The sequence below is a fragment of the Lepisosteus platostomus genome, chromosome 26 (genome assembly GCF_059453375.1).
Source record: "Lepisosteus platostomus isolate fLepPlt1 chromosome 26, fLepPlt1.hap1, whole genome shotgun sequence".
NCBI classification, from domain to species: domain Eukaryota; kingdom Metazoa; phylum Chordata; class Actinopteri; order Semionotiformes; family Lepisosteidae; genus Lepisosteus; species Lepisosteus platostomus.
The window spans coordinates 12822804-12847820 of NC_142636.1; the positions used below are offsets into that span (position 1 = coordinate 12822804).

Sequence of the window (25017 nt, forward strand, 5' to 3'; positions counted from 1 at the left end):
AACGTTTCGTCTCTGTCACCCGAATGTTGTGTCTCTGTTCTTTTCAGCCTGGAGTAAACCTTTACTTGTTCCCCTTTAAATATATGATATATTTAATAACATTCAATGATGGTGCTTTCTAATTTTTTACTCAATGGTAGGTTATGTTTTAGGTTTGTGATTTATTTTCCATCCTTTGTTAAACTCTGATCTGCTCTTTCAGTAGTAAGTCCTCAACTTTGGCCTGCTCTTTCACTTTCCACCGATACTGCTGTCACAGAAGAGAAATGATGAAACAGTTGTGTCAAGCTCTGACAAGCGTTTTCTCTAGGATGGTGTGTATCCTGGTGTGTATCACCAGCTGTGAAAGTTCTAAAGAAAAGCAAAAGCTAGAAAATTGCCCAAAACGTGAAAAAATAGCAGTATTACTGAAAATCATGTATTATTACCAATTTAATACCAATTAAGTAGTATTAAATATGAATTTGGTGTTTAGTTGTATTTCATGCCATACAGTATACTGTAATAATAGCTAATAATGTTATACTACTGAATGGATTCAGAATAGATACTGAAGCACATCTTTTGATTTGAACTTCTTATTCCGGGTTTTGGATCTGAGGTCAAATTCCCAAGCTGTAACATGGTCAAGTCTATTACTGACCCTGCAACTAAAAAATATTTCAGTCAAACTGGAACAAATTATGCAGCATAGAACAAAAAATAAAAAAACAAATAGTTGTTTTATTGCACACAATAGTAGAAATAGAAGGATACATCTTTTTATGAAATATACATATCTAAATAAGCTATAAATGATTTAAGACAAATCAATTTCCAAACCTTTCCAAGATATGAAATCCAATTAATAAATAGAAAGGATACAAAAAGAACATTTGAAATATGTTTTTCAGCTTAACAAAATAAGTTATAGTTGAAAACAAAAACAGTTGACGTACTAAATGTTATTAAATATAAATACAGTATAAGCAGATAGAAGTTCATCAATGGGTTTTAGTTATATACATTACTTGCAAAGTGCAGTATTTAATTAACTAACACTTACGGTACATGCAATCAACACGTACAGTATATAACAGAGTAGATGGTACTCAGCTGGTAAATCAAGTTAAATTTTTATATGCATTTTGTTAGATTTTGAGATTAAATTTCTGTAGTGTTCGTATGGTCTCTTGTATAAATTTCAAGCACTTTAGGCCATACAGAAGTTTTAAGTTAAAAGACTGTTGATAAGTCAACATTATGAGAGACGTTATTAATCTGTTTCCAGTACAAATAAATATAGCCAGATTTGATTTCATGTATTGCAAATTATGGTGCATGTTTTATAAAATTATGTTGCAACTGAGTTTGGAAAAATAGAGAGAACAACATGTAATACAGATGTATACATTATTGCATTGCTTAACATTAAACCCAAAGCCATCCTTTTCTGAGGAATAATATTTGATTAGCATGGGGCAGATGAACAGATCCGCAGATTTTCAGCTGTTCTCATTAGATGTCTGGACATTGAAGTTATAGTTCTCATTCACAAAAAGTTCCTTCAAAACACTGTAGAAAAAGAACACATTAAGCAAAAGAAAAATCCTGAGGTTTTGTTGCATAATTGTTAAACAGTAGAGTTTAATAATGCCTGTTTATTGTTTAAGACCTTTCTACTCCCCATTCACATTACATAGTAAATCTGACATTTTTACTGAGTGAAATTAAATAAAACAATCTTTGTGAATTGAGATAGCTGCTCACAATAAAAATAGCCTTGCTATGGTATGCTATGGGCCTGCCAGCACATTTATATTGCAAGTATATTTACTTTTTTATTTACATTTTTATTAAATTTTCTTTTTTATATTTACTCTAGACCAGTATTTTTTTCAAAGTCCATTAAATGGAGTAAAACTGCGTAAAAACAGGAAAAGTGCTTCTGACTGTGCCATTCCAACACATAACTTGAGGATGGATGGGAGTCATTCATTTTTTGTACTGCATTCAAATGTGATACGGTATACTTTATCCTTTGTTGCAGCACATTAACATTTAGATATGGATTGAAGACAGGTTGGCTGTTGGATGAGGGGATGTATTCTTGCAAATAAAATGTACAAATAAAGTTCTGAGAATTGGTAATAGCAGGAAACGATTAATCCCCAATTAATGAATAAGCTTAATACATGATATTGTTTTTACCCTGTATTTCTGAATTGCAATAACTGTCCATCAGCAAGGAGTATCTAACCTAGGTCACTATAGCATGTACTGTATATCCATAACACAACAAAGTCAGTTTCATGTTTTACAGTAGCAATGACACAGGTTAGATTTCTCCCCAATATGTCAAAAATCTGATACTCAATGGTTTTCAATGGGAGTATGGAACAAGCTGTCCAGATGAACCAGATGCCCTGGATAAATAATGAAAAACCAAATTAGCCAGATGGACATGAACTCTCCCGTCTTCTTTGTAACTGTTATTAAGTTCACAGCAGTTACTTTGAGTCTCTGAGTTCCAGAAGACTGAACACTTGCTTTGCCAGCAAAAGCTAATGCCAGCCAGAACATTTCTTTGTTCTAGCACTGGCACAATCACTAACACAATCTCGCACTGTTTCACCACCCGTCATTGTTTTCAACTTTGGTTAGGAATAAAAGTGAGGTATCTTCCAAGGTCATTTTTGCTACTTTTGCTGCTTTAATGGTATGTCGTTGTTTCTGGCTTCTGGGGCACATTTGAGCTGCCTTCTGAATCTTCTGTAGTTGAACATGAAAGAGGACACAGAGGGTTACAAAAACTGCACAGCCGTAACTTAGTGAAAGTTCTGGAAAAGCACTGGGTGAAGGTCTTCTGGACCGCTGAGGACGAGAAGTAGAAGATGATAGGATCCAAGCAGGCATTGAAGGTACTGAGCAGAAGAGCATCGACCCGCCACTCAGGGCTTCTCCCTTTCACGAACCCAACCACGTGAGAAACGTTGTAGGGCCCGAAACACAGCATAAAAACCACCAGGGTTCCAAGAGCCAGCCCGATGGCTCTTAGCCTCCTTCTCCGACTGATATTGGGCAGGTTGGAGAGGATCCGGATGAAATTAATGTAGCAGAAAGTACAGATGAGAAAAGGGATGCAGAACAACACCAAGCATAATTCTAAGCGCACAGGCAGAAGGATTTTCAGTTGGTCTTCGGTGAAGTTTTCATAACACAAAAGCACGGACCTGTTCGAATCATAATTTTGTGGGGTTTTGGAATGGATTATATACACGATGCTGCAGTGAGCCGTTGATACTACCCAGAAAAATACACTTGCGACAACGGCATAGATGGGCTTCCTGTTAACTTTGTACTTTATGGGGTAGGCCACACCCAGGTACCTCTCAACGCTGACTGCTGTCAGAACAAAAGTGCTGATGTAGATGGTGGAGTAGAATATGAATCCTGACAAAGGGCAGAGGAAATAAGGGAGCTTCCATTCCATATTATTGGTTGCCTCATACATCCGGAAGGGCAGGAAAATGAGGAAGATGAGGTCTGAGACAGTCAAGTTCAGCAACAGAATATCAATGGGAGCGGGGTTCCTGCGAACTTTCAGGCTGAAAGTATATAAGGCAAGAATGTTGGAGGGCAGTCCTGTCAGGAAAGTGATGATGTAGACAAACAGGACAAAACTTTCATGAGCTCCTATTGACATCTTGTCAGCAGATGTTGTCGTTGCTCTCTTCCAATGTGGCTACTGAAAGACTGCAAAAAGGAAATAATAATAAAAACATTACTACAACATATTGGTACTGTCTGTAAGAAGAGAACGAGAAAAAAAGGATGGTACATTATTAACTAATAAGATTGATGATTTTAGCTGTTTTTATAAGGGAATCTGATGAGCTTTTGGATAAGAGAAAATTTTAAGGCATTCAGAGCACAGAGCTTATGGAATTGAACTGCTAGCCTAAAGTTAATTCTGCTTCATAACACGAGACATGGTTTTAAGCTCCCTCTAGTGTATTCCAGTTTAAAAGCAAAGATAGAGTTTGGCAGGGATAGAGTTCAATTTTTCTATTCAAGTAGTTGAATAGAAAACTGGAAAACAAATTTGCAAACCATTATGTATTTTCTATAGCATATAGAAACAAAGCTCTGCATAGATTCTTGACAGACTGTAGCCATTGTTCTAACCAGGAAAACATAAAAGAATACAATATATTTAAATAAGGGATATTTAATCAGTGCCCAAATTGTAATATTACTTAATTTCCAGTTTTATAGAGGTATTCATCAATTACATGCATTCATGTAATGTGCAATGACATGTTACCCAATATTTTTATGCAGCTGTCAGGGATTATACATCAGGTTTCTTCTGGCACAAATATACTACTAAGAGCCATGACATTTTAATATGATATTCAGCATAAATACTGATACAAATATTGTACATAATACTCACATAAACACTGAGAGGTAGTAAAAAACAACAAATGGACTAATATACTGTATTTATTTTGCTTTAAAATCTCTCTCTTTGTCTATACTTTACATTATGTATTTAACAAGATTGAACTTTGTAAAATAGAAAAGAACGAGGAAATATATATATACCTAGTTTAACTTTAAAAAACAGGATGTTTTGGAAAAACACACTCATTATATTTTGTTCAAAAGCATTTTTAAATAAGCATATTTCATTATATATAATAATGTCTATTTTTAAAACTGTGTGTAGTAAAAAAAAAATCAACATTTATCTAACAGAAAGCTGGCCTGGAATATACTGTCTAATTTTAAAAGGTGATGAACAAAACTGTAATACAATTATGACTATTTAATTGTGTGTTTATTTGGAATAATGATGTAAGCCAGGGACTCATCTTTCTTATGGTTGTGTGGCCAGTTTTGTGTTTTCCTAGGTATTACTAACCATTATCATGATGTTAAATTTCTTTTTGTAAGTCTCTTTAATGTAGAAAAAATCATTTCATGAAGAAAAATAATGGCAATAAAACAACTAAATGCTATACATACAAGTAACAAACAATAAAATGACTTAAAATCCCAAATTCAAAATTAGTATGGATTTTCAGTTTTCCGGGTGCCAGCAGCATCACTGCCCTTTTAATCTTTTGGAAGAGCACTCCAGCAAGCAAACCGCACAACTTCCAAATTAGTATTGGACACACAACAAATCAGAATCCAGAGATCAAAGTCTGACTGGAGAAGCATATCCTTAGAGATGATCACAGAAGTAATCTGGTGCTAAACTGTTCAGATCCGTAAATGAATGGTAGGAGTAGAATTAGCAATATGACACTGAACTCCGCAGGGAGTCGATGCACAGATGCTAAGACTGGTCTTATATGTTCAGAAGGTTTACGATTAAAAGTGGATTTGATCTCTGCAATATTCTCTTCTCCTCCTTTGGGCTCTTTTATCTTTAGTTAGTTGAACACAGTTTGACAAAGCCTTGTTTTTGACCTTCAGGCAATCCAAAGTATCTTTTGAAAAAAAGCACAGGAGGACAGGAGGCATGATGGTGCTGCCTTTATATATATTCACAGTAAGGATGTTGTAACTATTGTCCTGTAAATATTGACCTATAGATCTGAAATCTTTGTTTGCTAATTTTCATGTCCACCAGCTTCACTCATAATCTTCTGATACCATTGTTGGCTTTGGACAGATTGCTGATCATTTCCTTATCATAGGTATATAACTGTAAGAATACAATACATCAAGTCATTGCAAAAGGTACATTATTCTCGTAAGGCAATTCACTCTTATTGGTTACATCTCTAGTTATTTTAATCTTTGCATTATTATTGATAGCAAGTGATATAAATGTTGTTAGTTGCATCTGTGAAAACTGGTCTTCATCCATTTTAATATTGAAAGTGCATTTAGAGGTATTGTGTTTCACACTAATTCTGATCAGCTTTGTTAAGAGTTACTGCTTTGACTTCTCTCTCTGTTCTTTAAATTGTAGTTTTCTTGTTACTGCTCTAATTAGCGCAGCTTCATACCTTTGGTAGCTGATAGCTTCTGGACTTGTTCTCAGTCATGGAGATCTGTGTTTTGGGTGCCCATCAATCTCTTCTGGCTTTACTGACACACTGACTTAGCTGAAGTCTAACTTTGATCGTCGCTTCCTGCTGTTTTTCATTATCAGACTTGCATCTCTGTTTCCTGTGCTTTTTATACTAAGGTTTGTTTTTCTGATTACTCAGCTTTGTCTCTGGCTTTCTTAAATATAAGGTTTTTCTACCTTCTTTGTCACTCTCTCTCCTCTCAGTTACTGCTTTACAGTGTTCCATCAGTACTCGCTGTGACAATTCCAAACTGCTAGAATTTCTAATTAAGTAATTGTGGCTTTTTTAGTTTTCACTGGAATGTATAATGTAACACATTTATTATTAAGTAATACATAATCATATATCCTCCTTTTTATACATACTGTATGCTCTAGTTTCCCATGCAGGTATAAATCATTTTTTTAATTTAGAGATAATTCTTGTACTCATGTGTTGGTTTTTCATTTTAACTAGAAATTAATAATAGACCTCATGTTTGATTCTGTGGCTCTGGTCATCTTAAAACCACCAAATAGAAAATATCATGCTCATGTCTGCTACAAATGAGATCCTATCTAGCAAAAGTCTCATTGTGATGCAAAGGCAAAACACTCACTTAATGAGCTTCCTATTGGTACAGGATATGTTGCGGTTTTCTTTCATATCTATTAGTACAGAAACTAAAATATCTTTACTTATCAGGCTTCTGATACACACAATCAAATGCAACATACTGTGCATAGTGTTAGTTTTGATCACTGTAGTGAGTGAAATGTTTCCCATACAGTATGTGCATCGATGGTGTTTTTAGCCCCTTGGTATGAATTGTATTTTTTTTATGTTTCTTCTTTATGAAGGTAAGGATAAAGAGCCATTTGTTACCCAGTCAAAATGCTGTTATATTTCACAATTGAAATGCCACAGGAAGTTACATTGACGGATGTGGCAGGTCAACTCTAAACAGATCTGCTGAAGAGCTTCAATTGTATGATGTCAGCACATAGTGTTTTATAAGTCACTATTTTATAAGGCAAGCGTCTTTTGGATTTTTTTTTATAAGATATTGATTGATGGGACATCATCATTAACAGTTTATGTTGTTTAAAAGCAATATTCTGTTAGGTAGATGTATCTATCCATTTTCAAACTGCTTTATCCAGTCATGGGAGAGCTGGAGTCTTTTCAACACAAGCAGTGGGTGCAAAGTAGGGTACACCCTGAACAGGACTCCAGTCCATTGCAAGACACTCTCAGTCACAGACATACATTCCACTCACACCAGGGCCAATTGTCCCAGAATCCAATTAACCTACAGTACCAGTATTACTTTGGACTATGGGGGGAAACCAGAGCCCCTGGGAGGAAATCCATACCAACATGTGGAGACAGCCATAACACACAGATAGCACCCCAAGTCCCCAGCTCTGAGAGTTAGAAATGGTATCTATTATGCTGCCTGGAGTGCTAATATCATTTAAGGCAGGAGAGAATTAAACTGAAAACAAAATTTAGAATATGTTCAATGCACAGTTACACACAAACATCTTCCTCTTCAACTTTCCTTCAGGCTTTCTGTCAACATATAGTTTGTATATCCCTGTCTTGACTGTAGGCTATTTTCTGGTACTAGCCATGCAAGTTGACAGATAAAACACTTGTTCATGAAGAGAGTAGCATTTTAGCACAATACTTGCAGTGCTTGGAATGTGAATTTCACACCAAGCTCTTTCTGAATGTGTGATCATCCATCCTCTTTTTATGATGTCGTTTCACTACAAAGAGTAGTCTTTGTCTATGGTCTCAGCTGAGCCATAGACTACATTGAGTAGACAAGCTGATGAAGTGAATGGACACTCTAAACACAACCAAACGAAATTTCCAACTTTATAAAAGTAAAAAAAACATTGTCGTTTTAAATCTGCAGAATTAGCATTCTCAATGGTCCAGATTTTCCTTATTTTAGCCTGGGTCATGTCACTTGACAACACTAGTTACTATTCTGCTGCTGGAACCTTGTATCAGAAATTGATAATGATAAAACAGTACAAGATTCTGAAAGAGTGTAATTGTGGAAAAGTACAAATCTCAATGCAATGCATAGTATGTAAAATACTATGCCTTGATATGGCATGCAGAAAGGCAGGCACAGTGATGAATGGGCTACTACAAAGCCTCTTTCATTTGTATTGGAGCCCAAAACTATTACTCTGCTCTTTAAAATGTATCCCCTTAATCATAGAAAAAGACAGCGACAGCAAAGTCACTACTGGTGTGCACCATGACAAAGAAGGACATTTGCAACCTATTTTGTATAAGGTAAAAGGACGTTTTAATCACCTTATACTGAACATAAAGCTCAATGACAGATTCACAAGAATGGTTTTATGTTTGCAACATCAATACTATCAAACTGTGTCTGGTTTGGCTTGTGCACATACAATTGCACCACAAGACACAATAAAAGTGTTACTGATTTGTTCTTCTTGAACAGCAAGTAAAGTAAAATCTAATTCAGTCAATTAAGAAGATAATTTAAAAGCAGACATGGGGAAAACCGAGCATTGAAAACATGCAATGGGATGGATTACTCATTTTCCTTCAGTCCAGTTAAAAGTGTCTCACAGACGTCATAGTCTATTACTATCCTTTAAACATAGTGCATACAGTATACCTTATACAGTATGTCATTTTTGTGAAATGCAAACGTGTCTTTATGTTGGATCCCATTCTCATCATGTGCCAGGTGTTTTGTGCTGTTTTACAATGACTTTTTGAGTAAATGTCTTCTAATTTTGTTTGCTCTTATCTCGGCAATTTGGTTAGATCGTAATGAAGTTGAAAGAAGGGTGAAGGAATTGCTGAGGAAATGACAGCCTAGCTTTGAGTTCCCCTCTACCCTATTGTGAGGAATGAACTAGAAAGCTGCAGCAAGGTTGAAGATGGGGTCAGTGCTATGAAAAGGGAAGTCCCTGATACCAGACTTAGATACAGTACATAGAGATGCAGAAGTGTGTGAGATTAATCTTCCTCAAGAACTTCTCTTAAAGTCTGAAAAGTGTACAGGTGAAAGAAAGCCCTGGACATTTAAAATGAATTGGTTTAGGAAATGGTATTTGCCTGGAGCTGTGGCAAAATTACATTTGTCCTGTCAGAAGAGGTGCAAGTTTCAACTAGAATGCCGGTGCTTTTGATTTTAACATCTGATCAATGAACTTAAAGAACTAAATGAATACTGAAAAATGAAGGTAATGCATAAGGAATCTGTGCAGATAATCCTTTCTGGGTGGAAACCAGAAACATACTGTAATTATAATATTCCCTTACTTTTTGGATCCATAAGGGATTCTGAAGAGAGTGCTAATGAAAAGGCTATGAAAAGCCTATTAGAATGATTTACATTAATCTCAGAAATGGAATGTATGGGTTCTGATTTCGCTGATATAATAATGATACACCTTATTTGCATTTAAGTACTTTTATGAACTCTGATCCTGGTCTGCAATACATGAGCCTGTGGCTGCGTCTCAAAAATGTAATAGTAGATCTGTGTTCAGGTCTAAGATTGTGTGTACAGTATATAACATTTTACCTCTGACTAAATATCGATGGAAGCTGCCTACTACTTTGGCATTTTTAATTCTGAAAGGTATCTGCAGTTACTATTCATCTCTCCAAGTAGTTTTTGCAGCTTGTTCTTCAGAATCAGATCAATATGGAGTTTGTTCCCAGATGTTTTCTCTTCTCTAGCTGTTTTTTTTTTATATGTGTGAAATGGTGATCATGATTACCCCTGGGGTTACAACAAATTTAAAAAGGTGGAAACACATTACTTCATGCTTATGATTGTTTTCCTTCGTTTCAGAAAACAGAAAATCAAAACTGTATGGCCTACACTTTGGGTTATATCTCATGTCCTGATGCTTTTATTCGTCACTAGTGCGAAGAATGTGTTTGGCCAGGTCAGAGGCAAAACTATCACATGTTTTGAGGCACAAAAATCCCAGTTCTTCACTGTCAACATTTAGAATATTTCTCAGTCTTAGCTTTTCTGCACTACAAGCTTTTCTTTTGTTCCTCTGGATCTTACTCTGTGACATATATTCTGTTTACTTTGTGTGGTATGCTGAACTCACTTGAGTTTGTTTCAAACAATCAAGCTTTTTACTTTATGACACTCCCATTATTATTTTCATTACTGGCAACAAATACCAAGTAACCACTGTGAAACCACAGACAAGTTATTTTCTTTATAAAGTCAACAAAGCTTTTGTTATTTGTTTGTTTGACATTATTGTATTTAATAGCATGAATGCTGCTATGACTACAACAATAACACTTATTTAAATGCATAGAGTTACAGCATGGCTTGCCTGATAAATGTAAGAGCTAAAATATGAACCTGCTTAAAATACCATCCCCCAATCTCTTGGCCTTTCTCTGTGAGGAGTATAGCTTGAACAGAACAAAGTACAGTATATGTTCTACAATCCTACTCTTTCAGTAGTGTCACTTTCCGATGAGGTTGTGATTAAGGTTATCCTATAGTTCAATTCCAATACTTATTCCCCAAATTTTCAGTAAAAATGAGAATTGGATTTCCTACCAGGGGAGGTGATGAAAGGTTGTTTCTGACTGTTCAATACCATATTATTCCCTTCCACTGATAGTTAATTCATTTGATTGGAGTGCTCCCTTATTTCTGTATACTGTACATACATGGATACTGTGGAACTATGAACCTTTACCTACAGTACATGTACAGATAAAACACTGGGGATTTGCAAAAAGTAGAGTAAATAATCTAAAACTGTAAAATGTAAAACTACAATCCAAAATATAAGGCCTAGAATATACAGCAATTATTCATTTCTGTAGTAAACAAGATTGTTAGAGATAGAGCATGGCAGCGATCGTGTGTCCACCTGTAAAAACTCTAGTCAGATTACAAAATGCACAAGGACTACACAATGTAATGAAGAAAACAAAGCAATACTTTTGAAATTCTAAAAAACAACTACATTGCTTTTGATGTCTAATCCTTAAGTAAACAGTAACTGTTGAGAATTCCAAGAACAGAGAATTACATCTGGTGGTTTTATGAACTGAACCCATGCACCTTCTTTGAGTGCAGCAATAAAGTCAAATATTTCCAGGCTTGATATCCTGTCAACGAGCAGTATGGGTGTTGCTGTCTTAGTTTTCTTCAAAAGTTTTCTTCATCCCCCATCTTTCAGAGGACGAGAACTGAGCACCACCAACATATTACTCATCTGCTGTCTCCCTGCCCTGTTCTTGGAACCACATCTTTTTTCACAAGAATTCACAGATAGAGCCATATTAAAATCACCACAATCTTCTCTTGAAGATTTTACCACCAGTGCACCAGCTGTTATTGTGCATATTTCCTTGGTAAAGTCAACCCAACTTATCATTTATAATTTAATTGATATATTCTTAAATTATACCTCCTAGTTTATAATTGGTAAAAATACACATGCTTTTGCAGAGTTTAACATCATGTAAAATGTTTACTCAAGTTCCTATGTTGCATGTGGTCACTGTTTCACAATTGCAGTTACAGGAGCTGCTATTTATCTTTTATGTTGCTGTTAAACAGATTAAAATGTGACAGAGTGGTGCAAACAAACATGTTCTGTATTGCAGGAGGAAGAAAATGGCATCTTACATTAAGATCCTTGGATCCAGTAACTACTAGCAAAAAAATGAAACTTATTTCAGAAACAATCTACAGTGGCTATAGTTGAAACAGTTGTAGCAAGTACCATTATGCATCATACTGTATTTCGCATTCATCTATCCACTGCAAGAAAACTCATCCATTAAAATACGAATCCTGTCCTCCACCTTTCGACTTGTTTTCATACTGTGCGGCACTTTACTCAAACAGATAAGGCTGTAATCCGCTCTCTGCTTACTTTTGATGTTATTCAGCTAGGGAATTTTGAAGTGTTATCTTCAAAAGATCAATAGCGGGAAATTGTGGCTCTGTGTCCCCCACATCACTTCTTTGACTCCTGCGACTGGTTATTGATGAATCGCAGTGTGTGAAGAAGAAGGGAGGAGTCCTTGTTTACCAAGTCTTTCACAACAAACCTCAGCTGCCAATGTCTTTTTGATAGCCAGAGGTTATGGGTTTACAATGGGGTAAATCACTTTGTAAATGTGAAAGTTCATTGTAAAAGCATTCTTGTTAAAAAGACATTTTTCCAACTGAGGTACTACAATCTCACATTTTCTGTTAGAACAGAGAAGTGCCAATATGAATGTTTATCTTATTTCTTCCCATTTACCCTTTTGATTGACTTTTACAGTATAGCCTTGAACCTATTGTAGGAGCTTTCAGGTTTCTTATCTGTAAAGGCTTTTCAGCTGCAGGTTTTCCCGTTATGTCACCCGTTATTCCCATCTCTGTTTTCCTGACTGATGTGGATGTGGAATTGAAACATGGAGCCACCTGTTGATTAGGAAATGATGGTACCACCAGTCTTCTCTTTTTGACATTTCTCTCAGTCCGTCACTTTGTGTTTGCTTAACTACCTTATTTCCAGTATCTCTTGATTAAGCCGCTTTGTATGAACCAGGGGCTCTACTTGAAATTTCCCTGCCAGGTGCACAACAGCTATATTTTATCTTCTTCCTTAAGCCCTCTTCACTGAGGACATAGCACAAAAAGCAAATATGAGCAGCGATAAAGAAAATTAACCTGTACTTTTGCTCAGTATCCTTCAACTTGAATGCAAGGCAGTGGGTAATGACAGATCAGTTCTGATGTAACACTGTGGCCATGCAAAAAATAGACAGACAACATTCTATACTATTTGTCTTTGTTTAGAATGTACTTTCTTAAGGATCTACTGTAGCACCTTCCTATTTGCCAGATTGTGATAGTCATGTTTGATGTAAATAAGCCTTCAGACCTTCGACAGCTCATGTAGTGTACACACCTTATCTTTTTATGCCTCTATATGAAAGATTTAGACAACCAGTTTCTGGCCTGTTCCAAAAGTTTACATTTTGTTTTGCCTAAATGAATCCAGGTGAAGCTGTTGTCAGCCATCTGACTGAAGTAGAAATATACAGTACTTTCTCTCACAAGTGGTAATGATTTGATGAGAATTACTGCAATACAATCCATGTTAAATCCACCCTGTGTTGGATTTACCCTTTGTCTTCTGGTTTTCATTAAACCAGAAGCTGTTAATCAATATTGTGGTTATTGAATCCCTAAATTGACCCAGCGGATCTTTTACTGTTTTCTGCATTCAGGGCTTAGTGTCACAAATCTCCATCTTCACATGCCATTGTCATGATATGTACAGTGCAGAACTGAACGTTTTATGACTGTTACACCTGTGCAGCTTTGATAAATGATAAACACTGACACAGATGAGGAATGAAATGTTCAAACAATCTCACAATAATCAGTCAGAACGCAGCAACCATCTTAAGTGAGACAACAACTAAAACTAAGAACCTAGCTATGCTAATTTCTAAATGCTTAATTTCTTAAATACTCATTCTAGTATTTAGGAACTTAAACTATTTTAGAAATGCAAAAAAACAGTTGAGCTCAGAGAGCTTAAAGACCCAAACTAACAAAGTTTAGTTGGCAAAAAGAAAGCAGAAGTCAGAGGGGTACTCTATCCAGGATTGGAAAACACTCTGCTGTCATTACTTTCAATCAAAAAAGTAATTGGTTTGGAAACTTTTTGTCAGTTATTAGTTAATGTACATGACAGATGAAAACCTAGATAAATTGGATCATTGATGTATCGGATAGAAAAATGCCATTACGTTTGTTGTCACCTCCAAATAACCTCTACTCAAATAGTCATACTGAAACATAATTCGATCATATTTAAAGATTATCAAGTCATTGTGAAACATCATCTCAGTTTTTTTGGAAACATCTTAATAGCCAGTCATTTTATCAGAATATTCAACCGTCTACGTATTCAGAGATTGTCCAATTTTATTTTATTTTAAATTGAATATTACTTACAGCACTGTTTGTTACACAGTAGGAAGTTCACAGGTGTGCTTATCAGTATAGCTCAAGGAAAGCCAAGAAAAATTCACCTTCTTTATTTAGTAGTTATATTTCTGTACATAACATAATTGTCAAGAAAAATGAGAAGAATATAATTAACACAAACACTGGTGCACACATGCACACAGTATTTAGTAAAACACCTGGACCTAGATTTTTAAAAGAGTATTTAATTCTATCATAAGCACATACTGTATGTACTGTATATAAACAGGACATAGATAAAAAAAACATTGCGTTTAGGTTAAGCCTAATCTTATACGCTCCAAGAAAGTCAGTGCAATTCAGTTATTGTTTTCAGAGCAATAGTTCTACTTCCACAAAAACAAATCAGTCAGAATTTAGTTCCTCCCATTTGAATAAACATCCCGACAAAAGGTGTGACTTTTACTCACCTCGGAAGAATATGTTGTGCTGTTTTACAAAAATCATGGTCAGATATGTACAGTATTGGGCACTTCCGAAGCCTAGCTGTATGAAGGAAAAATGGAAGCAGGATTGCTCATCCAGCAATCTAAATAATCAGCCAGATAATGGAAAATTAATAAGGCATGCTTGTATCCACCATGCTCTGCATTGCTCTTTACACAAGGTTTCTTGGCAACTCTGCAATGATAAATAGTCCTTATATGGACAGCGTATATAAACTGCTCATTCCAATTCCACTTTACAGCATGTCAGTCACCAGAATAAGGCACGACCAACAGTGCACTGAATGGGGGAATTTGTTCATTTCAAGTTCTCTTTATTACAAGTAAAACAGAAATAAAAGCCAACAGCACAAGACACTCCCTCCCACGTTCACCTTAGAAATCGGGAATCTATTGCACAAAAGCTCGACATACCTTAATTTGAATAATGTTTTTTTTCCTGTAGGCATTTCTAAAATTTCTTATCAAGAGTTTTAAGGTCACTGATACCTTCTTGCTCAAATGTATCTGAAAACTACTTTCTATTAGTTTGTGTTATAGACTTTTTTGTTTTAGAAGTTTTAGGCCTATTCATTGGTACCTCCTTAGTGTGGCATGGAAGCAGCTGGGCCTGATGACATGTTTTACTTAAAGGACACTATTATACTGTATCACTGCATGGAAAATATACTGCTTTCTACGGTGGGGTTTGCTGGAGCAATCTAGGCTAGCTACTGAGTTCAAGGGTACAATGGCAACTCATAAAGTAACTAAGTACCCACAGCTCTCCAGGCAAAAGGTTGATGCTAACCACTGATTCACTCTGACCCCTATGTTTTAATTTCCTTCCGCTTAACGGAGACATCGACAAAGCAATTTCAGAACTGGATGGCACAAATTTACACATTTTAATGTTTAAAATGCCAACACCTCTGGATCCCAGATCATTTTTTTATAGATGAGCAAATTATAATCATCGAAAAGATTGAGGAAAAAGAAACATTTTTGCATGCCAAGCTGTTTTTTTTTTTCAAAGCAGTTAAATGGTTTACAGACCGTTTATGAGACAGGTTCTATAACTGCTCATATTATTTTAAACAGCACATGTCAGGCTATAGGTTGTCAAACTAATTTGTTTCTGAGCTGCTTATTCTCCAGCAATGGAAGATATTGCCAGTCCATTCAGTACCTTTCTGTAACAGGGCATTATCCCTTTCTACTTAGAGCATTGGCCTTTTCTAATTAAAACAATCAGCCATGATTAATTTAGTACAATAATCTCCCCAGCAAATAATGCTAAACATAAAAAAAGAGCCGCGACATCACAGTACTGTAATTCGTATTTGTATTTTTTTTCTCTTACCAAGGAACTAAACATATTTTGTTGGTATTGAAGCAGTATCAGTTTTTGCTGTGTGCTGCATTTGGAGATTGAAAATAAAATCTAACATAGCATGTTCTATTTTAACCACATTGAATCATGCCTTTGACCACTGAGTTCACAATGAGTACCTGCTGTGAAAATATAATTCAGTAGTCTAGGTTTTTTCCATGACTAAATTTAGATCGTGCAAGGTGATACTGCATGTATATACAGTGCCTTGCAAAAGTATGAAGATCCTTGCATAGTTGTCACATTTTGTTGCTTTAAAGCTAAATCTAGTCCACATATTCAAAGCAAAAATAAAATTGATAACACACATTCAAAGCAAAAAAAATAGAAGTAACCAAATAATATGAAAGAAAAATTGAAAAGAAACGATTGCATTAGTATTCAATCCCTTTGCATTAGCAACCTAAATTAATATAGGTCCACAATATTACCTTACACAATGAGTTCAGTGGCCTCTGTCTGGATATAATAACATCTGTTTGCCATAATAGAGGTTCCCACGATTTCAGAATAAATACACCTAGAGTATCACTATAAAATCCCCCTGTTGAGAATTCCAAGTACAGATTCAACCATGATGACCAAGGAGCTTCCAATATAGCTCAGGGATAAAGTTGTATAAAGGCAGTTCAGAAGAAAAGGGAATATAAAGGTAGCAAAATACCATTTGCAGACCCTAAGCTTTGACACAAATTGACCACTGAGCAGAATATTTTTAAGCGCAAGATATACAGATATACGGGAGTGGCTTAAGAAAATGAGTGACCCAGCCAAAAGTCCTGACTTTTGTGAAATCGCCTGGAGAATATATTGAACTGCTGTCCATAAGCAATAAAACAACAAGCAAAAGCTGTCGTGCAGAGGTGTTTCTGAGGATGAATATTCATCTTCATATTTTCAATTGGCTACCTATGCGAAGCTTATAGAACAATGTTTTTTTTATTAATACAAAAACTATTTTATGCCCGGCAATATTCCAGTGCTAGAGTAGTAAACAAGTCATCCTAAAACACTGAAGTCTACATTCTAACAGAAATACAGTAACACTGACAATAAAATACCACATTCTTTCTCTGCACAATGCGTATAACAGAAACTCTTCTAAAGAAGATCAAAAAACTATTTTCTGAAGAGTATATTGAAACATGAGATTATGGAATGACTAGAACACATTGGTGCAGAAGAAAGAACTCCAATGCCCTTAACTATTTATTAGAGGGGATAGACCCAAACCAACTATACACAGTACTCACTAAAAAGTCTACACTACATCATATCTATCGGGCGGTCTGATAGGACTGCTCCTCTCCCTAGTACTGTAATTAAGGCCCCCCAACTGCTACTAGCTTGAATTACCCTCCTTGAGATTAAGATCTTGTTCATCTGTTTGCAAATGAATGGATTTTGGGATGAATTTTTGGCCTATTAATTTGAAAATATTTTTAATTATTACTACATACTGTATGTAGTGGTTTAGTTATTTAATTTGGTCCTTTCGGTTTGGAAGGTTTGACATGACTTATTCATTTTTCTCAGACTGGTGATGTGCTGTTATGTGCAGCCAATATCAAGACATTCAACTGTTTCCAAAAGACAAAAAATGACTTTTAAGCTCTCCATTCTGCCAATACTTTATTACAGAAGAAAGAAGAAACAAGGTATCTGTAGTGTTTTCCAGCTTGAAACAATCATATTTATCCGTGCAAATTCATTTTGAAAACACTCAGTGTTTATTTTGGAAAACTGTACATATCATAGCTCAGTTTCAAAGAAAGCAGAATATCAAAGAAGTTTACAATCTAAGAAACGACGACACTAAACTGGCTTAGACTAAAACCACATTGAAGGACATTCTCTTTGTTTCAGTATGTTTTGAGATTTTTGGATAATCAAGAGAAGCATAAATCTTTACTGAATGTATGGAAAAATACTGGACAATATCAACTATGTCTTTTCCATGATGTCTTTCACTGTGGCAAGCAGAAATCTGTGTTCTGCTTAAAGCATTTTACTAGTTTTACTTATCTAATGTACTTATCCAAGGAGAAAGAAAGCTATGACCTGTAAAAATTTACATTGAGAGAGCAGGTGATTGTTGAGGAGGATCTGGGATATGAATAGAGATGGCCTTTTTAATTTATGGCAACACAATTCATCACAAAGAGCACAAAAAGGACTGGTACAATACCATGATCCGTCAGTCAACATATAGGGACAAAGGCTCTTTCCCAATGTGGTGACAAAATGACAAAATTATGACTAATGTCTGTATCCCAAATATTTATAATGGTCTCCTTCTCCATTAACCTCTCCACATGCTTTCTGTTCTGTACATTTTACTTAGAAGTGTATATGTTAATACAAAACATAAATAACAACGATAAAAAAGCTTAAAGCAGATATTTTCTTCTTCAACTGTTTCAACTGCTGTTTTTCACTTGGGAGACTCTATCAGCAGCTGTGTCAAAATAAATTTTACTATGCAATGTACAGTAGCTACTATATTAGAGTAGCTATGCTGATAACATACTGTATAAATAGTGATTGATTCATGACTCATTGTAGAACACTTGCTTGTTGGAAACATTCTGTCATAACAAGACCTTTGTGGCTCTATTTGTCATTCAATCTCAAGAGGCCTTTTACTCACATTGTGCAGTACTGTAGTTTCCCTACAACACGAGAGACCTTTTCTAATCATAATGTTGATAGAGAGTTTTAAGTTTTATTTCAACATTTTTTCTTCACTAGTCCTTTTCTTAAAAACAGAATGAAAAGAAACTTTTTTTTTCAAAAATATTGCCTTCGTACTGTAGCAAAAATTAAAGTTACAGACTGATTAAAATGTAGTCCATTTGCATGAAGTAGATACTGTACTATCAGTTACCCCCAATACTGCTAATGATGGTTTTATGAACCAGTAGAGCCATCATGATATAGTAACAGGATGATTTGCATGTACGATTATTATGATTAATGCCCATTGGCTTTCTCAATACTGGGACCTGTCCTTAAATATGATAGATTCATTACTGGAAGTAAGCCTTTCTAATAACTGTTTAATTCTGCTTTATAATAACATGATGAATATATAATAAATATTTTACCATTAGCATTAGGAAAAGGAGATCTTATATTTGTGACGTAAAATAATGACATTTTTGTCTTTTCAGACTTTCAAAACATATAATACAAGCACAAATTAAACTAAATTGTGGCCCACCAGCCCTTGAACGTAATGATTTGCAGCAATTCTTGTTGCACAGTCCTCTCTCTAGAGGAAAGGGGAGTCAAAGTTTTATTTTGATTCAGGGCTATTTTTACTCTCCCGAGGAAGCAATTGAAGTATAGAATGGATGCGTTTCACCTGTTTTTCAGATGCTGCATTTCAGGTACAAATGAACCTGAAAAGCCAGACATGGAAATGAGAACAGAATTAATCAAACACAATAACCACTGTTTTTGTTCCCTAGACATTCACAAATGTTCTACATTCTGAATAGAAATATTCTGATTAAGCATCCTGAATGTTGCTCTTACATTGGAGAGCAGTGTTATGTTCATCTGTTTATCTGCACTTACTATACAACATCCTGAACTTGGGTCTGTAGTATACAGTATGCAATAAATGAGCTAACATTACAGAAACATTTCACAATGTAGAGGGTGGAAGAGTAGTTTTGTTTCTGGGTCACTGGGTTTAGAAGCCCCTGCTTAACATAGCATTTGGGATCATCCTAGTTTTGGCATTTAATTTGTCCAAAACAGAAATGTAAAAAAAAAAAAAATCCTGTTTCCATACACCTCTATTACTCTGTAAATGTTGCCCCTAGAAGTATGTTGAAGCTTTAGAATCCCAGTTACTTTACATTTTAGTGTTATATGAATGCTAAATTATTTAAGCGCCACACATACAGTATACAGTATGGTCAAAATAAATATTCTGATGAGAAAGCAGTAATTAAAGTACTTTTATGAACATCTCATTTGCTGTGTGAAGGGCTGTAGGGGTAAAATCCAAAGAGGGACGCTGCTGTTGTGCTCTTGAGCAATCTAGATTGCTCCAGCAAACACAGGTGTACAGTATAAGTAGGTACCAAAATGTTTTTACGGTGTACAGTATATAAACAAGGATTATAAAAATGTCCAAGCCTTGATCAGATAGATCAATATGAAACATGTTAAATCAACAATCCTCTTCAACAGCTGCTGAAGGCGAGACTGGATAGTTCCCTTAGTGACTGGGATCATTTTTCACAAACCCTGTGCAAGTGTGCTTGTATTTCGGTGATGGCAGCTCCTTTGGAGAATCTGGAGCACACCAGATGCATTAGTTGGATCCCAAAGCCCTTCTCTGATGTGAACTGAATCTTTTTGTTAGGGGTAGAGAAGACTTTGAGGGAATCCGATTCAAGTATTTAAATATTAGAAGGCAAAGACAAAGTCAATCCTATGGGCTTCTTCAGAGTCAAGTGCAAACCTGACCCTGGAGGCACGAAGGAGAAGTCATTTGAACCGAGAACAGGAGACAGAGGTTTGTGGGAGCCTGTAACAAACTATCCAGCCGTATGCCATTGCTCCTTTTAAAAAACAGCTGACAGACATCCTGGGATCAATTAGCTACTGTGACACTGTAGTAGAGAAAAGACTTTCACCTCATCTGCTAGACACCACAAGAAGGCCCCCCAGACAAGAATATCAGCTCTCTTACTCTTCCCTGATACCCGCACGAATATCTCTCGTCATTAACACTTGCTCCTTAAATTGAGAGGAGTGTATTAAAGTCTTCATGCAGCTCCTCTAGTGTTCGTGCGAGAACCACACCACAAGTTCACAACACTCGCCCTGAAACCTTCTAAAATGTCCACTGCAGAGTGCCTTCACACTGGCCCTCTATCTCTTCCCAAGATATTAGAGTCTACAAAACCGTGTTGCCTGCAAAATAAGACAGTTCTTCCTGGCCTGCCCTTGGTTTTGGGGAAGAGCGTATTTGACCCTATGACAACACTGGCTTCTCTATGGTGTTCATATTAGTGCTGTACCATGATGACTTCCCTATGGGTAAATCTCTTGTACTGTAAATATTTAAAGAACAGCTGGGGCTCAGTGTGTGGGCTCCTGGATTACACATTTTGGTCAGGAACCACTGGTGTGGTCATCAGGCTCCAGAGAAATTGGACACACTCAAATGGAATTCAAGTGTATTTGAAGTTGCAGAACACTGACAGTAAATACCGCTACACTTGAGTTCAACTGATAAGTGATGCTCCCTGAGAATAAAATTGACAAAAATAAACAAATAAGCATGAACGCCAATCTTGTATTTTTTTCATTCTTTACACTTCACATTTATTTTACATCTGCTATTAACATGAACTAAGAACATGCGGATCCTACCACTGATCAAAATAATGACTTCAGTGATTTGACAGCATATTGGGGCTATACTGAACATTACTTTTCAGCATTTAATAAGAGACTCCGGTTAAATAATGGCATATGAAAATAAGTAGTTTAAAGATGCAGAGTAGATCCTTAATTTTGAAAAACTACTGCCGATGACGTATACTGTAATTAACAATGAATATAAAAAAATCTATCACTCAGTTTACAGGACTCATTAATAACTGTAAGTCCCTCAGCAATCTATAAAAATAATTTCTCCCTTAAGTTTTTTTTTTCTGGAGTCTATATGCCAACCTACTTAAGATGTGACCAAGGATCTAATTTCAATATTTTTCTGTATGTATAGAATTAGAGTGAAAACAGTTTAGCGTAAATGCACAGAGTTTTAATTTTAAACAGATCATAAATCCTTTAATAATACTGTACGTCTTTTCTGTCATGTGCATAATGGCAAAACAAAGGTGAATAGATACTGATTATATCAAACATGTTATGTGATTTCTTTTGGTAACAGGTTGATATATTTAAATATACACCATAAAATGACAAAATGTACTGTACATCATATCTTTATGCCGGTTTATTTATTGCCTTTTCTCCACTTTCAAGACTTTATGTGATGCTGTTTTTTTTTTTTGCATTTGCACTAAAACCATATAATTGTAACCTTAATTTTTAGGTCTCTTATTTTATAAATGTCTTTTAGCAAGAACAGAAAACTGTAGAATCTTCACAAATGAAAGGCACCACGTGAGAAACTCTAGAAATATTTAAAATCTGCATGCAGCCGATCACATACAGTATGTTTGTGCAAAAAGCTGCTGCTTTTATTGGTCTTATACATATTGTACATACAGTATATATACTGTTTAATAATGTTAAAGTAACATTATGATTTCTTACTTTTCATAATATTTCTAATATTAAAATCCAAATATTAAGAAAGAGAAGCTTAAATAAAAGGTTTTCGAGGTTTTCAAACAGAGTAATTGCAATGGAGATACATCAGATATAGGACAGATTTGTTATTCCTAAGGTTTTTGTATTGTATTTGGCAGGACTTGCCTCATCAAGCCTCATAGAAAAGCAATGTAGTGGAGACACAATAGATAACAATGATAAAGCAGACAGCAGGATTACATATTTACTGATTATTCCCCTCTTCAAATATTAATTTAAGCAGGGGTGAAGCTTTTTAAATATTAGTTACTAGGCCATGCAAGATTTCTTGCTTTTATTTTTCCCTAAATCTACCTGTCTGTGTAGGCTTTAGTTTTTCAGAACCCATCACTAATTACAGGCAAAGTGTTTTGTGGTAACCTTGTATCAGACACTTTTTCATGTCTTTTAAAGATTCTGACTAATGAGCAGGGATGATTTGCTACCACTGGATTAAGAAAGGTCTTTATAACATAATACATTTTACCCCACTGGTTTTCTAATGAGGTAAACCACCATCACTGTTTAATCACGGCAAATTTTGTTGATAGCCAGGCAAACATTTGTAGATGCAGTCAACCTTTTCTGAGCATTTTATAGGCAAATATCTGTTGTGGGGCTGCTCATACTGTACAGTGTGTACTGTATATTCATTTCTCAAGTTTTAAATGCAATCAGAGAATAAAGTTAATTTAATTAAAAATACATTTTAATTCAAATCCAGCACATTATCTGCAGCACTATTCCACATTTAGTTTCTTTAAAATTTTAGATAATCAGGAAATACTTCCTATTACATTATATTAGCCCTAATATCAAACACATAGACTGCACTTCACAAGATTTTTAAATGGTATCTTAACTTTTGATTTTTTTTCTGTTTGTCTCTGTGTGTTTACACAGGAACACCCTGAATTTGCCAGTCACTGCTATGAATTCACCATCAGCTGTGTTATAAAAAGTAAAAATGGATGTTTGCTTTCTATATTGTTAAAGCAAATTCAATTTTAAAAAGTAAAAATAATGCAAAAATTAATAATGTTCCAGGTCTCTTGTCTCTTAACTTCTACTTGATTAAGTGAATGATGATTCTGATATTTTTACAAAAAACACACATGGGCCAGACACAAAAAATACATCTGTATAAAATCAACATAGAAACCAGCTACCAGTATAGAAATAAAAGCAGACATTTTTCCTAATGTTAAAATAAAAGCACTGAAAATTATTTTATAGGACGTTTCTATTCATTAAATACATTTAAGAATTGTGCACATGTACAGTAAACTGTCTTTGTCCCGTTAAACTCTGTTCTAGGTCAATCCTTTCCAAACACTCATATTAGCTAACAAACAATTAAATATGAATGTGAGGAAGGCATACTACTTTTAATGACACCTTACTTACTATTGAAGTGTACATGGTAAAATTCTTAAACACACCCATAACATTCTTAATATCATCTCTCACAAGGAAGCACTAGGCAGAAACCTAATTCTATATTTTGACTTGGAAATACTGCTGATACCTGATGTAATCCTGAAAAATCTTCTACTGGATCCTCCTGTGTTGTGCACTGGCCTTCTGAGTCACGAAGTACAGAAATGTGCATAATAAATAACAGAGGTTTACAAATAACAAAGCTGGACTGTGCAATATATCTCTACCACGTGGTTTTACAGAAAAGGGAAGGTAAAGACGAATCATTTTACAGCTGTGCTATTGCAGGAGTTGCAGCATAGTATTAAACATACTGTAGGGCAAGCTCCCTGCCACTTTGGTCTTGTGGGACAGGACTTCTGTTCTGTCACAGTTCACCGTAACCACAAATTCACAATACAGACATGTCAAATTTCAGCTATAGTACCTGTGCCTTTGTGGGACTACATGCGAAAAAGGTTTTAAATAACTAAATGCTTCCCCTGCTTTAATGCAAGGTTGCTTTTGCAACTTTGTCTCAGCAAACTGTCTTGCATGGGAAACCGAGGACCTAATTGCATTTACATTTGGCACTTGAGTGATAAAACTGTGATGTAAAGGGGCTCTTTGTGCTCAAAGAAGTACACACAGTGACACAAAGGTTACTTTTTGTTTGACTGTTTCAGTCTGGTGATTGTTGTGCAACTTAAATTCGCCTGTAAGACATAGCTCTTCTTTTGTCTGTTGCAAAATTAATTTCCCACAGCTTGTAGGCGTAATAAACGGGCAAATGCAACTTTAGCTTAATAGGGTTGGTTAACTTAGTTATAAAATACAAATCTGAGTAATCCTGTGATTTCTAATGGCCTTTGATTTCTAAGAAATTTCTAACAATATCTCAGGAGTCTAATTACTTTGAAGAAAAGGCAACAATTATTGTTAGGGGGTATACTGATACTGTATTATTATATATAAATAGATATATATTGATCAATATTGAATGATAAGTGTTAGATAAATATATAGCCATCACCTCCCATAGCCATCAGCCACAGAAGCTATTCCATGATATTTTTATCTTGAGTGAATACTTTTGTAATTGGGAGTCCATAGTCACATGTGATTGACATATTTCTTGAATTTTGTCATTTGTGACACAAAAGGTACTTCTATTTATCTCCCATATTATCAGACTACGGTTGCCTTCTGCCTGAGACTCAAACCACTGCACTTCCTGTGCACACACATCACACTGACAAAATCAGGAAACTAACAAATCAAATTAGATCTACTGATACTGTAAAATACAGGATGCACTGAGCA

The 25017-nt window shown here is 35.4% G+C and overlaps 1 protein-coding gene across 3 annotated transcripts; it reads right to left on the minus strand.

Annotated features, from left to right (window-relative positions):
* Positions 1–703: 703 nt before the first annotated feature.
* On the minus strand, positions 704–23960 carry LOC148640197 (free fatty acid receptor 2-like). Of its 3 annotated transcripts, none has more exons than XM_088620769.1 (2): positions 23804–23960; positions 704–3735 (listed from the first exon to the last, which is right to left on the minus strand). In XM_088620769.1, the coding sequence occupies exon 2, from the start codon at positions 3683–3685 to the stop codon at positions 2693–2695; it is 993 nt and encodes a 330-aa protein (XP_088476895.1). In that variant the 5' UTR covers positions 3686–3735; positions 23804–23960; the 3' UTR covers positions 704–2692. The 3 variants fall into 3 exon arrangements, with proteins under 3 accessions (XP_088476895.1, XP_088476897.1, XP_088476896.1); XM_088620771.1 differs by lacking the exon at positions 23804–23960 and adding an exon at positions 14523–14866; XM_088620770.1 differs by lacking the exon at positions 23804–23960 and adding an exon at positions 6009–6201.
* Between the last annotated feature and the right edge of the window lie 1057 nt (positions 23961–25017).